Source organism: Xiphophorus couchianus, chromosome 18 (assembly GCF_001444195.1).
Source record: "Xiphophorus couchianus chromosome 18, X_couchianus-1.0, whole genome shotgun sequence".
Classification (NCBI taxonomy): Eukaryota; Metazoa; Chordata; class Actinopteri; order Cyprinodontiformes; family Poeciliidae; genus Xiphophorus; species Xiphophorus couchianus.
In genome coordinates this window covers 19,235,060-19,250,399 of record NC_040245.1, presented here as the reverse complement: position 1 = coordinate 19,250,399, position 15,340 = coordinate 19,235,060, and the positions used below count along the sequence as shown (strand labels likewise).

Sequence of the window (15,340 nt, the reverse complement as noted above, 5' to 3'; positions counted from 1 at the left end):
TTGATTTTGGAACCAATATGAGATTTGTGTAAAACATTGTTTGTGTATTGTCAGTAGTCTAAGTTAAAGTACCAATATCCAATTAATATTCTTTGGCATGTACTTAAGCAGTCACTTCATGATCAAAGTTAAAGCAATTCTGCAGAGAATATAAGGCCAAAATTCCTAGACAGTGATACACTGATTGCTAGTTATTGTGAAAGCTTGGTAGAAGTAGTTGCCCAGAGGGTGGCAAAGGGCTTAGGGGCCATCATAATTTGAAAACTATTTTTTTGTTATTTTCAGTATAAATAGCTGATTTTCCTCTCTTAATTTTCAATCTGTTATAGCAGTATGTGCCCCATGTTGTTTTATGGTGACCTGCCAAACTATATATCTATAAAAAAGATTTTTGTAGCTGGTTGGAAATCAGAATTGCCAGCATGCAGTTCTGATTTGCAATCAGATGAGAATTATCCTGTTGTGGTAATAAAGAAAAGGATAAACAAGAATGAATGCAACCATGGTGAGAAACCTTCAAATAAATCCTCACTGCACATATCTGTTGAATAAGCTGCGTTTCAGGTGGTTTTATTTTGTTACTCTAGACAGCAGTAAGTTAACTGTCACACATCATTTTCATCCATTTGTTTATTTATCTGTCATCCCCTTGCCTGCTTCTGTCCATTTTCTTATTTGAACTTTGAGAACATCATTTGTTGTTCCAGCTAATTTATTTTTTTCTAGACTTTTCTACTGTTTGTTGACTTTCCACTAGTTGTTAAGTAATAAATCATCAGCCACAGTTGACTTTGTTTATATCATAACAAACTGTATCAGATAAGTACAGTGAGAGATGTTATCTGCAAGACCACATGCTTGCCTTGAGTTTATGTGATTTGATTAGCATGTTTACCTTAGTGATGAGACTAAATTTGTGAAGTTGCAACTAAACAATTCAATTCAATTAAATTTAACACTCCCAATCCACCTCATTTGCTTTCATTGCTCCCCCTTAAATCTCTGGTAAGCCAGGCAAAGAGATGTTGTTGTCAGGGAGATGATCTTTGCCCATTATGACTGGTGGAAGAGATTATTTGAACTTCCTCCGTCTCTTTCTGCATCTGTGAAGCCTCCTTTTCAACTCTTCTGGGATTTGGGGTCATAGTTCAGGTATTATTTGACCTTTTGAGTTTCTAATCAGCTTCTCCCATTTGTAAAAACAATATGTTACTGCCAGTTACCGGTCATAACAACTCTCCAAAAGTATAAAATTAAAAGCAAAAACCCTTCCATTTGCACAGCATTCAAAACCAGAGTAATTGTCCGAACATGAGATGCCTCAACCAAAAAACAACAACAACAAAACAATGTCTGTGTTCTGTCATGTTCACGTGCTGGCATCTAGACATAAAACCCGAGGATAGAATCTTTGGCACTTTGGGTTTGATTTAGGTGTACCCCATCCCTGCATAAATTACACTCAAACTTCACTTCATTGCACGGTTGACGTGGTTCTAATGACCCAAAATCCTCTGGATGGCTTAATAATGTTTGACAAGGCCAGTGCTTCAAACTGTAAGCAGGTGTTCAAGGCAGAAAGAAAACTAAATAAAGCGTGTGATGTAATACAGGATACCTGGAAAGTGAGTAGCTGCTTTAAAACTCCTTGAGTGCACTGAAATGTTTAGTACATGTACTGAATCTAAATGATCAGAGAGGGGAATTTGAGAATCTGGTCATATTTCTCACAAAAACAAAGTAACATGAGGCTAATGAATGATTTTGAGGAGCTTTTCGCATATATAAATGTACAGAGGCTTGCCAAAACCATTCACACCACTTAGAGTTTTTATTTTATTTTCTTACATTCTATCACAATACTACGGAGCCCCCCAGGGGACATGGAGATGTTTTTTTTTCTTTTGCGTTCCATCACAATAAATATTGCGTTCCATCACAATAAATTAGCAAATACACCCTGGTCTGTTTTGTATACAGTCATAGTGACAACAAATGTCAATTTAAAACAGCTAATATACACATTTAAAGAGCTTCAGTAAAAATGTGTTTTTACATCCTTCACTCTTTGGCAGAGAAACTGGTTGAAAATCGATCAACATGAACTGCTTGTTCATTTATGTTTGTTTATGCAAGATGGAGATGGGACTGCATATGATAACGACCCTTAATTAACCATGCAGACTGCCAAGATGAAAAAGACACAATCATAATTGTCAGACGACTTTATTACCCTGTGAAAATAACTCAAAAATAGTCCCAACAGTTTGGATATATGTTTTCATTCTTTTCTTCATATGGAAAGTTTCTGTTTATATCTTAGAAGGAATGGAAAGAAAAAACCCATGATTGACCTGTTTTGCTTTCACAAAGACCTAAATCTTCAGATATTTCATAAACTAAACCTTACAAAACATTATATTGTATACTATAATGCACTATAATCAGAGAAGCAACCAATAGGTCTCTGGTAATTTTTGGAAGAAATTGAGCCAAATATCAAGCAATTCTGGAGGAAAATCTGTTAGAAGCTGTGAAAAAAGTTAAAAGACTGTTGTTGATGTTCACCTTCCAGCAGGATAACAACCCAAAACACACACCCAGGCCTCCAAAGGAACAGATTGGTTTAAAACATAATTATATGTTAAAATGGCCCAGTCAAAGTCAAGACCTAAATCTAATGTAGAATATGTGGCAAGACTTCAAAATGGATATTCACAGGGACTCTCTATCCAGTCTGACTGAGATTGACGTATTTTGCAGCAGAGAATTCGCAAAATAAAAAAAGACACCCAGTTGGTGGGTGAGTAGTAGAGACTTAAATCAAGGTTCAGGTTACTAGTATAGTGACAACAATTCACAACAATAATTTTCATGGGCAAATTTTGAGAGGTAGAATTCAGTTTAAATAATAAAAAGGTGATAAAACGGAAGTAGATGTAGCACGAAACACATCTTCACCCTCTGTATGTTGTTTGACAAATCAGATCAAAGAGACAAACAAAAGCTCTAGACCCATGATATTTGCCATGGGAAATTGATAAAACAGACTAACACAGTGAATGCATCATGGGACATCCTCCATGAGTTCAGGCCCAAAGCTCTGTTACCATAGGAATAGCTCAGGGTCACCTCCCTTAAGCCTTGCTTCCTGTTCCACTTTTAGAAATAAGAACCATAATGAAACCTGCTGCATGAAGACAGAGAGAAGTGTTTTGTGTTACATTGGAGCTTTGCAAATAAGACTTACACGCGTGAAGAAATATGCATTTAACAAAAAGACACTAAATCTGAACCTTTTCTGCTGTCTACATCAAATGTGCATATCTTTGGTCTGACGAAAATCACAAAATCCACAAAATGACAGCGCTGCATTCTGCATTGGTGAATGCTGAATATAATGTTTATCGCAGGGTTTAACACCATAACCAAAATATACTGCTATGGAAAAGTTTTTTTTTTTTTTTTTTTTTGTCTACAATTCTGGCCCAGTGCATTTAAAATACTAGAGACAAGTCTGATAGTCCAAAATCTTCATTTGTTCTATTTTAACAAATTTTAGTAGATTCGGCTTAGCTTATTTGTTCATTATTTAAGTCTAAGCTTGATTCTTTTGATTTTGCTGACACAAGGGAGCAACTAGGATTCTAATGTTTGTCAGTCACGTAACCATCTAGGAAAAATCCTGTTTCACTTCTTGCGTAGTCTTGTATTAACTTTTCATAACAGCACTTTGCACTGCAGGGGTCCCTTCATACTTCTGCCACTGCTTGGATTGTGTTTGCGTACCTGAGACAAAAGTATGCTTAAACAGGAACATTGTGGTCTGTCTCTTTGTTTGTGTTACATTTAGATAGGGCTTTGACCTGGTTTATACCATTTCTAAACATTTCACAAGGTGGGAGCATACAGAGCGAGGGGTGGTTGAACATTCCTCTTTGCACAATCTATCTAGGTTATAGAGAGTCCTGGGTAGTCACTAATACTATCTTCTCTTTAACATAGTCAGAGGATTTCTTTAGGACTAAGTCTGGGGGCTAGCATAGCCATGGAACAAAGTTTGGTTTCTGTTTGTGTTTATGTTGCCATATGTTTTGAGTTATTATCCTGTTGACAATCTTGAAATCCATTTTTAGTTTTCTGCCAGGGGCCACCAGAATTTAATTAAAAATGTGCTGCTATCTCAAAGAGTTTATGATGCCATGCACTATAACAAGGTTCCCTGAACTTTGGAAGAAATCAACAGCATTACAAACCTTCCACAATATTTAACAGAGTTGTTGTTCGACAGCTGGAGTGTTTGTCACTGTTAGTTTTATCTGACGAAAGCAGGTTCCAGATAAGGTCCTAAGCATATGCCTGGTGAAGGACTAACACTGCACTTCACCGCATACATTCCCTAACAAGGTGGAGGGACAGGGGAACTCGTCAGAGTGAATGTTTATTAAAAAATATATTAACTCTGTATGCTTTTAATTCTACTTTAAAATCCCAATAGAATAAACAGAAGTTTGCACTCCTGTGAAATAGTTGCAGGAGTGTGATGCAGATGTGTTAACTTGCACCTGTTTATTTGCCCTGCAGCGTCTCAGAAGGAGTCTGCCCCCAGGATTGCTGAGAAGAATTTCATCCACCTGGACCACGACCACTTCAGCCACGGGGCTGCCCACCATCGAGCCGGGCCCCGTACGGCGAGATCGCTCAGCCAGCATCAAACACACTGTGGACAGGTAATCGCCTCACCACTTTGAACAAGACAGGATTACTTTGACTTCCAGATCTGATTAAATTGTCTTATCAAAGCGGTGATTCCTGGAACAACCCATTGATGATAACTATCTCAAAGAGCCGCTCCATGTCTGCCTCCTACACTGCCCCTGGCACTTCCAACCACCTTTACAGCAAACCACTGGGAAGACCAGGTGTGTGGACAATTCTGGTCCTTTGAGCTCTTCTTTTCAATGACTCCATTTGACCTGGGAAGCAATCTTTTTTTTTCTTTCAGGTTTCCCTCCCTCCAACGTATCACCTCTGGGCTCGCCATGTCCATCTCCTCCTGTCCAGGGAACGCCCATCTCCAGTCCGACGATAAAAACGTGTTCAGTTCAGCTTCCTGAGCTGGCCAGGCCACTGACAGAGCAGGTTCCTGTGTCTGTTGCCCCCAAGAGCCATCACACAGTCTTAACTCACAGCCAGAGTGCGCCAAGCTCCACCACCATTCACTGGCGACCTCCATCACTCTGCGGCAGGTAAAGTCCAGGCAGTTATGCTCTCCTAAGCTAAATACAAAATGTAAGCAGATATATCTCTGTGTTTTCATATTTAGCTGCGGCAGGCCGTTCAGCAATCGACTAATCAATGGAGTAGAATCAGGCAGTAAACAGGACAGAATACCGCATCCAGGTGCTGCCCAAGAAACATCTCATGGAAACAGTCAAAACACAAATGGTAGCTAAGATTTAGAGCAGGACATTTCTGATTCTGTGTGATCCCCTCTCTAGATGAGCGCATTGTAGCTTCCTCAGATTACGACAGCACCTATGACAGCACTTATGAGACCAACCACAGTGACAGCAGCGACTTTGCACAAAACGACGACGAAGGAGAAGGAAGCAAGAAGCCGCCTGAAGTAAGGGGAGGCTGTAGGGAGTGTCCGCCGGAGTGCATTGTTCTTCACCCACTCCTACCATCCCCAGAGGTAAACGATTTTACTGACTTTAACAATATAACAAGGTGGTGTAGGCCTCTCGAAGATGAACAGAGTAAGAGCTGTGTCTGGCTTTATATTCACCTGTCAGGACAAGTCAGCGTCTGCCCCAGAGAGTCCAGTCATGCCGGGTCTGGAACCCCTGATGAGTCAGCTCAACAATTGGAACTTCCCCATTTTCAGCCTTGTGGAGAAGACTCATGGCAAAACAGGCTGCATCCTCAGCCAGGTAAAAACAATATGTGTGGCAATATTTAGGATGAATAAATGTAACCAAATGAAAGGCTGCAAAGTAATAGAAATGTCCACATTCACTTCAGCTGCAATATTTATGGACTATTGGGATCTTATGGTGTGTAAGGACTAATATAAGTCAGAACACAATTGCTAACTAGAGGGAAAATGATAGAAACTTTTAAAAGTTTTAGAAATAAAAATGTAAAAAGTATGGCTCACATTTGTGTTCAACGCTCCAATTATAGCCAAGCATTTTTTAAGATATTCCTCCCCCAGCTTTGGGCAAGTAGTGAAGGCTTTCCCAATTTGTCTTTTTAACACGTCACAATGTCAGTAGGAGATCTACACAAGTAAGAGAGTGCAATGTGTGACTTAAAAACATTCATTTTTAAGTCTTGCCACAGATTCTTAGATGGATTTCTTCCAGTATCACTCTGTATTTAGCTTCACCTATCTTCCCATCAACTTTGACCTTGCCTCTGCTGAGGCATTACGTACATCACAGTTAAAATGTTCTAAATTGCCAATACATTAAATAACATGATTTGAATTTACTTTGAACTAAATTTGCAGTCTGGTGAGATGTTTATATTTAGCTGCCAGTGTGGGTAGCAGCAGCTGTTTGCACTTGAAAATTTTAAGAAAACAGCTTTTTAAAAGGAAAGGGAAAAAAATATCTTTTACACTTAAATAAAGTCTTCTTGAACCAATATACTTTATTCCTGCTGTTTGCTCATTAACAGGCCTTACCAGAACAGCTGTTTATATAATGAGACTGAATTAAATACAGGTAGACAATTATTAAGGTAATTAACTGTACTGTATTGTACTGGTATCAGTTACAGAAGAGAGCTGAATACTAGTGCTTGCATTGATTTTTACATTTTTATTTGTAGATATCTATTTGACAGAGATGATTTCTATGTGGAATAATCTCTGTTTTTTATTCAGACCTGTCTGAGAACTCAAGCTGCTTTCCAGCTCTTTTGCAGATCAATAAAACAACAGAAGTGCCATGAATTGTTGAATAAACTAGATCATCAAGGCACATGAATTTATTATATCTTTCCTAACACTTCAGTGAATAGTGTTAAAAGGCTTACAGGTCGACATTCTGTGTTAGATAGGTTAATAAATTATTTGAGGGTAGTATTGTAAACACTTATTCAGATTTTCAATGGTGATTATGTTCTTGTTTCTCAGGTGACCTATCGGCTTTTTGAGGACACTGGCCTGTTTGAGACCTTCAAGATTCCCATTAAAGAGTTTATGAACTACTTCCATGCCTTGGAGAACGGCTACCGGGATATACCTTGTGAGTAGAATATCCAAATACAGCTTTAAAGAAAAACAAGGGCAGCAATTCCTTTAGCAGCCACAAGGTGGATGCATTGCTCATGTAATAACACTCCCTCACCTGATCTATTCAGTCTGTGTGTTTAATGCAACTCTGCAAATAGTTTGCAGACATGAAGTTAAGCACAGATGGATCTTTATAATTTATTTAAAGTTCAGCAGTTAATATATACTCTCACAACCATCAAAATATTTAAAACAAAACCAACAGCAGGGGTTAACAGAGCAGGTATTAATTGGAGTTTAGATATTTAGATGTTGAATGCACTGACTTTAGTTTGGTAGAAGATAAAATACCATAAATGACAGCAATAATGTGCAAGCTACAGTGTCTGTGAAAACTTACACAACCCCTTAGATGGTTTACCCATTTCTGCTTTTGGAAATCAATGAACAAAATGTGGCTTTTTCCACAAACAATTCTTGTAAGTGTTTTTCTCACAAAGAACATTCACAAGCTAAAACCTGAAATCTGATTCAGTGTTTAGTAGATGCACCATTGGCTGCAATTCCATTATGCTGTCTGTAGGGATAGGTCTCAATCAGGCTTGCACATCTGGACTCTGCAGTTTTACTCAATTTCTGTGTAACTTTAGTTGGATTCGTCAAATTGTTTTGTTTTTTTTGCTGGAAAATAAATGTTCTCTGAAAAGAACATCTTGCAGATGGAAACAGTTTGTCCTCAGCTGCGTTTTGGTCTCATAAAACTGAAGAACTTTCTTCTACCTGACCGTGGAGTCTATTTGAGCCTTGTTATGAGTTTTCGTCAGCAGTGCTTTTCTAATTTCCACTCTCCCATAAAGCTTTAAATTGTGACAAGCTGGGCTGCAGTTGTTGTCTGCAGTCTCCTCCATCTCAGCTGCTGAAGCTTGTAATGCCTACGGTGTAGTCAGAGCTGTCATGGTGGCCTCTTTCACTAGTCTCCTTCTTGCACGATCATTCAGTTTGTGAAGACAAGGCAATATTCCTTCCATTTCTTGTTGAGGGATTTAATTGAAACCCAAGGAATGTTCAGTGCATTGGAGATTGTTTGTATCCACCCCCTGACTTATACTTTTCTGTAACTTTTTCTTTGATTTCCTCTTAGTGTTCTTTTGTTTTCATGCTGTATTGGCAGCCAGCATGAAAATAATAATATAATATTATTTAGTAAACGGAAACTTCCAGACACAGGCATCTTTATACAATAATACAATAATCGCTGCCTTATTGCTCTCACTGCGCTCATAATGAGACTACTACCACCAATTGGTTGGACCTCTGTTGAATTAGGTCAGTCGGGGTGAATAATAATGCAATTGCACATGCACAGTATTAAAATTGTACATGGGCTTTGGTTTTACTCGATATAGTCAAGGTTTTTTAACCTATGATGGAAATCCATGAAGTTATTTTTGCTACGCCACAATCACATTAGTTCTGAATATGTCTTCTTCCTCAAAGCTTTCTGTAAGTACATCTGGAGGGTCTGAGAACTCATTTTAAAGCAGGGCATCAACATGTATCCCATTAAACATGGGGCATAAATAGAAGTTTACTGGAATAAAGTGATTGTGTTATCCATGCAAAATCAAAAGTCCTCGCTTAGGGACAAGTTTTATTTACAGTATGTCACTAAAATCTCAAATAGCAGAGATGCCTCTCTTGAGCTATTTAAATAAAACATCTATGAAACTTAATGCAATTTAATAAAATCTCTTAAATCAGTTAATCAATCAATCAACTTATCTTGTGAATTCTGGTGGTTAATTTTCTTCACACGCTGCATTCACATTTGTCCTGATTGTCTTATTGTTCTCATGTTGATTATACATTAAATATAGCTCAATCAATCAATCATTTTGTTTCAGTCCAGATTATTCTAAATGTGCTGACAACTGTCTTTAAATCTCTGCTCCTACTCTTTCTGTTTGTGTTATATTTTTTATATTTTGAACAAATTTCCCTACTAAGTTCTTGAATCCTCTAGGCCTTATTTTAGTTACTTTCTACTGTCATTTATAAACAATCCAACTAAATAAGCATTGGAATATTTTTTTATTATATAACCTCTTCATTAATTTCATGCAGTCACATAAGTCATTGTGTTACCTTGAAGTTATGTGATTGTAAATGGCTGCTTTACTGCAGGAATTTGTTCCCTCCTACCTCTGTGTGAATTAGCGGTTTGGTTTTCCTTTCAGATCACAACCGGATCCATGCGACTGATGTGCTGCACGCCGTGTGGTACCTCACCACCCAGCCTGTGCCGGGCCTGCCCATCCTGCCCACTGAGAACGGGATTCACACTGGTGCGCTGTGTCTAAAAGTAGTAATTTCCTATGGAAAAACTTCTAGAGTTTTCCCTCTTGTTTACATTTAGTTAAAACATCGACATAAATTATAATCAATAATGTTGATATTGCAAGGAGACAAAGTAGAAATAAGTATAGTTTCCTAACTGTCTATAGTGACTTTAGGCTAAATTCTTTAATCGAAATGTAAATGTCAAACACAGCAAACCCATATATTGGGTAGAGTGTAAAAGCAAACTATGCTAGTACTATTTTTCCTTTTTTCTTCTTTTGTTTCAGTATGATTGTCAAGTGCATCTCTTGATTCCATCAGAATTGTTAAAGATGATGACGGCTACAACTCTCTGTCTGGTCTAGATGATTAATTAAAGCAGGTAAAACAAAGCAGAGAGAGAATTTTGTTGATTTTGTGTCTCTTGCTGTGTTCAGATTCGGTGAACAACATTACGTCTAGAGCGCCGGGCTTCCTGGTTTCCAAGATGAGCTCTGTGTTGGAAGACGGCTACAGCTCCCTGTCTGGTCTAATTCCAGCCCTGGAGCTCATGGCCCTCTATGTAGCTGCCGCTATGCATGACTACGACCACCCTGGAAGAACAAACGCCTTTCTGGTTGCCACAAGCGCACCACAGGTACATGAATGTACTGTCCTGGCAGAGAGAGAGAGGGATCAACACTGGCAAAGGTTTTTGTAGGCTGCAGATTAGTCTAAGATTAACTGCACTAATAAGGATGTAAATAAGAGTATGATAAAACTCAAGCTGCAATATGTGGTAACACTTAATTTGATGGGTTGTGAATAAAACTGTCATGACATCGTCATAAATATGACATAATACCTGTCATGAACATGAGTAAATCTTCATGAATATTTATGACTGTTGTCATAAAGTGTCATTCGGTAAATCATGACACTTTTAACACAAAGTTGACATTATTCAAAATGTCTTCGTTATGACAACTTGACATTAACCAAGAAATCATGATCTGACATAAATTTGTTATAAAAGTATTCCTGATTAAACTTTAAAATTATGTTGCTCTATGTTATTAAAGCTAAAGTTTAATCAGTAATACTTTTATAACAAATTTCCAATTGTCTCTTCACTCATGTTTCTATTATCCATTCATCAATTCTTCTGTTCATCCATTCATGTGTTCGTTCATCAGTCCATCCGTCCGTTTATTTAAAAAAGCTTATGCAATCTGTTCTTCATCTAAAGTTACCATTATTTTAGGTATTTTACACATAATTACACACATATTACATAACTACATAATTACTTTATAACAAACAGAATGTAGATACAAACTATCAACTAGCTTCTGCTGAAGTCACTTCACCAATCAAATAAATCTGTACTGTTTTAATAGCTAAGCCCAAGTCATTCTTATTATATTGTAATAATGTAATGAACCCCTTTGAATTATTGAACACTGTGTCAAGTTGTGTGTTTTTCTCCCTTCTTTTGCTGTAGGCTCTTCTGTACAACGACAGGTCGGTGCTGGAAAACCATCATGCGGCTGCAGCGTGGAACCTCTTCATGTCTCGACCAGAGTTCAACTTCCTGGTGAATCTTGAACACGTGGAGTTCAAGCGATTCCGCTTTCTTGTCATTGAAGCAATCCTGGCTACTGACCTCAAAAAGCACTTTGACTTCCTCGCTGAATTTAATGCAAAGGTAAATAACCTTTTTGTTTTTACCTTACCTTGCTTGATTGGTTAACTCTATGGATTATCTTGCTCAATAAGCAACATGTTTTCTTTTGCCCACCTTTCTTCTCAGGTGTGTGATGAAGGAGTATCTGGCATTGACTGGACCAATGAGAATGACCGATTACTGGTGTGCCAGATGTGCATCAAGCTAGCTGATGTCAATGGACCTTTGAAGAATAAGGAGCTACATCTGCAGTGGACAGAAGGGATTGTCAATGAGTTCTATGAACAAGTGAGTTTATGAAAATATCTGCAGCCTAATAGGTAGAAAGAGATTAAATCACAAATATATATTTTTATAGGAAATGCAGGGGTTGCATATTTTAAAGCTACAATCCAGTATTTTCTACAAAATTGAGCAAAGTCTTGGGGATCACCAAAGCACGTTTTGCCTAATGAGAGATGGGCTTGTGTGTTCTTTTAGTTGGCAGTGGGTTTTTGTGTTGGAGCTCTCTCATGGATTCCATGTTGCCATGAACTGTTTCTGATATTTATAATAGAGGAAAGGATGGAATGAAAAGCAAGGTTGATGTTTTGAATTCCCTTTCTCTCTCAAGAGGTAATTTCTCTTCCTCCTGAGGGAAATGATGGTTCAAAGAGACACAGAAAACATATGACTGGGATTTACGGTTGCTTTGTGTTTAAGGACACTCCGCTAAGGATCTTTTGTGTGCACCTACCACACGTGGAATCAGATTTTCAGAAGACTTTCTGCTCATGAATTTGTCATTGTAGACTGATGCTTGGCAACAAATCCTTCATCGAACTACCTGGACCTTAGAGATAAAATCTGATTAGCTGGAGTGATAGTCTTGTTGCGAAGCAGCTGTAGCCGTTTCTAAGTTTCCGGGATGTTCAGTTTTATAACTCTGTTATTCGCAGATGTAAAAAAAAAAAAAAAAAAAAAAACATTTCTAAAATATTTTTACTATCAAGATGTAAAAGGCATTTGCTATAACAGGATTCCTTTAACTAACAGTGAAGTGGAATTTTACACGTAAAACCGCAGCTCAAATCTTTTGGGAGGTATCAAAAGAGAGATGGAGAGCATTTGTGTTTTTTTGTTTTTTTTTTATAAGGGGGATGATGACCTAAATGTGCCATCATTGACAGCTCTCATTCAGTGGCTGAGACAGATCACAGACATTCACTCAGCTTGTCAGAGATGTAAACACACATTTGTTTCACACCCTGCGTAATGCCACTTCAACATGTTGAACACCACTAATACCTAATAAAATGATGTAGGCTGTGATCCTACATGGATGCAATGTATGCAATATCCACCAGTACTCCACACTGACGCCATACAGGTTTTTGGTTGCCATGGCAATAGGAATCCTTGTCCCCCAGCCCCCGTCCTCTTTTTATACAGCTTGAAAGCAGTAACATCAGACCGACAAAACAACAAAACAGAATCCTGCACTGTCATAACATTTGATGGAACAAAACAAAACAATCCTTTTTTTCCCCTCCATTTTGCTATCTTGGCTTCCGTTACAAAAACCAAAACAGGAGCAGCAGTTCCAAGAATTCAACCTTCGGAGCAACTTCTAGGTAATCCTCCAACTGAGATATGCAGTTGGTTGAATGAAAAATGAGAAAATGCAGAAGTGGGAATCATGCCAAGCATGAAAAACAGAAGAAATTGATGGACTCACGCACTGCAATCATGTTTCCTGATGAGTAAATCTGTTAAATGGGGGCAGATAAATTTCAAGCAGAGTATTAATGCTTACAATTGTTTTGATCGTGTGGGAATAAATATGCAGATTGGAGTCGTCACGGCTACACCAAATCTCCGACAGTGAGACGGTTTTATTTTTTAGTATGGTACCTAAAGATTAGTTATACTTTGAACTCATCTTTTTTTCTATTTGTAGTCTACTTGACCTATTTTCCAGCGACTGTATCCGGGGGCTGTGTATCTGGGACTCTCAGTGCTTGACAGCTGAGTTCATAATATTTCAGAGATAGAGTTTACCCACAGTCGGCTGAACAGCTTGTTGTGTTTTTTATTTGATACAGTTTTAGTCTTATTAACCAAAGCCTCCATTTTTACATGCACCACTGCCAAAAATGTACAAAAAAATAAATAAATAAATCAGTTTTTAAGCCAAAAGATTTTTTTTTTTTTAGCTAATCACCTGCACCTATTGTTATCCCCACTGTTTATATTTTCTACAATGCCTTTTGCCAGTAAGAAAACACTGAATCTTCTAAAATTGCACAAGGCTGGAGCATTCAGAGATAAAGGCCATTTTTCCGTATAAAGACTCTACCATACATTTCAGGGCTTGGAATTGTGGTGATCATGGGAAAAAGTTTATGCTATTAATTGTCAAGTATTCTGTTTTAATTGGGTCACATATTCTGAATCATTGTTGTGCTCTAAGACACAATAACAAACCCATTTCCAAGTAACTGGTACAGTCCAGTTAAATAAAATGTTCTGTTACTTTATAAAGTTCATGACACCATATAGTCACCGTCGGAAGAGAAACAGGATCACAGCATCATGGACCCTCCACTGTACCTAACAGTTGGAGAGAGATCCTTCACTTATTGATCCTTTGAGAACCATTTGGAGAGTTTGTTACTGAAATGCACATTTTTAGTCTCATCTGACCAAAGCAAATGGTCACAGTCAAGCTTTCTGTAAGATTAACCAAACTCCACATGTCTCATGGCAGGACACACTTTGTGTATTCTTCTCAAGCAAACAGTTTATAGCATCTAGTTTTTTGCTGTGTAGATTTGCTGACCCCAATGTCCTGCTCTTTATAGCTTTTCTCTAGGAAGAAATAAATATATTTTTAACTTACGCTGTATGTGGGGTTATAGTCAAATGGGTATTTATCCAGACTGGTTTTTCCCCCATCCAGTAGTTTCACACTTTTTATTATTCTGACTATGTATGGGAAGGTTTTGGTGATAAGCTATTCTCTTTCTGCCTTTTCTTGATTTACTTGGACATTATGTTGTCTTGTCTCTCTCCTTTTGAAGAGTGGCTAAAAGAAATGCAGTCGTCTTGCAGTTTGGAAGTTGTGGATTATCATGGCTTTGCTGTGCGATGTATTTTTGATCACTGTCAAAAGATTATTTGAGCAAAATAAAATGTTGGCTCAGTCAAAGTACAATTATTAAGTATTATGCACATGTTTATTATTTCAGTCCTTGTATATTTTGTATTTTATCTACCTTTTACATTTCTTTTTCTGCATCCTTCCAGGGTGATGAAGAAGCAACTTTAGGCCTTCCTATCAGCCCATTCATGAACCGGTCTGCCCCCCAACTCGCCAAACTACAGCAGTCATTCATCTCCCACATAGTGGGACCACTGTGCTCCTCCTACGACTCTGCTGCTCTCATGCCAGGGCGCTGGGTGGACCTGTCTGAAGAGGCAGTTGAGATAGATGTGGAAAAGGAAGAACAAGATACAGAAGAGGAGGACACGGCGGATGAGGAGGCGTCAACAGGTTCCGATGGGTCCCGTATGTCTGCTTCCTAATTAATAGAACTCATTTAGCGGTGATATTTATGATAAAAGGAAAATTGACAAAGTATGTCACAAACAATTATTGTTCCATAAAGATTTTTATGCTTAAGTTTTATATTTTTTAGGGAACAACGGTCAATACTTAAAATATTGACTCTTCACGCACATTCAATGCATTATATGACAAGGTCCTTTGAAACATCTTTCAAACATAAGAAATATTGTAAAAGGACTTCATTATATCAAACAAATTGTAAAAAACTATAAATCTCTAAACACATCATTTGTGTCTTTGCACCAAGACGATACAATTTCTTCGCTTGGTACCAAATCCTGTACTTTGAAAGAAAGAGCCCTGAAAAGAAATCGATAGGGGATGATCACAAGTATGTAAACATCCATTGCAGGTTTCTTTTTCTTTTTTTTTTTTGCAATAACTTATATGGCTAGAACTGCATACCTCTTTGTGAGGTTTTTACCTCACAAAGATAAATACTACTCAGTTACTCTGAGTTTTTTTCTTTTTCAATTCT

General features: G+C 37.8%; 1 protein-coding gene across 1 annotated transcript in view; it reads left to right on the top strand.

The window, feature by feature from the left end:
- The window catches only part of LOC114161948 (cGMP-inhibited 3',5'-cyclic phosphodiesterase A-like), a 63,868-nt gene that overhangs the window by 39,472 nt on the left and 9,056 nt on the right, over positions 1 to 15,340 (top strand). Inside the window, exons 3-14 of the mRNA XM_028045644.1 lie at positions 4,585 to 4,730; positions 4,804 to 4,922; positions 5,006 to 5,249; positions 5,327 to 5,403; positions 5,502 to 5,698; positions 5,799 to 5,936; positions 7,148 to 7,259; positions 9,484 to 9,591; positions 10,024 to 10,223; positions 11,070 to 11,273; positions 11,379 to 11,540; positions 14,541 to 14,802. Coding sequence (XP_027901445.1) covers positions 4,585 to 4,730; positions 4,804 to 4,922; positions 5,006 to 5,249; positions 5,327 to 5,403; positions 5,502 to 5,698; positions 5,799 to 5,936; positions 7,148 to 7,259; positions 9,484 to 9,591; positions 10,024 to 10,223; positions 11,070 to 11,273; positions 11,379 to 11,540; positions 14,541 to 14,802 — 1,969 coding nt within the window. The remainder of the gene's footprint in view (positions 1 to 4,584; positions 4,731 to 4,803; positions 4,923 to 5,005; positions 5,250 to 5,326; positions 5,404 to 5,501; positions 5,699 to 5,798; positions 5,937 to 7,147; positions 7,260 to 9,483; positions 9,592 to 10,023; positions 10,224 to 11,069; positions 11,274 to 11,378; positions 11,541 to 14,540; positions 14,803 to 15,340) is intronic.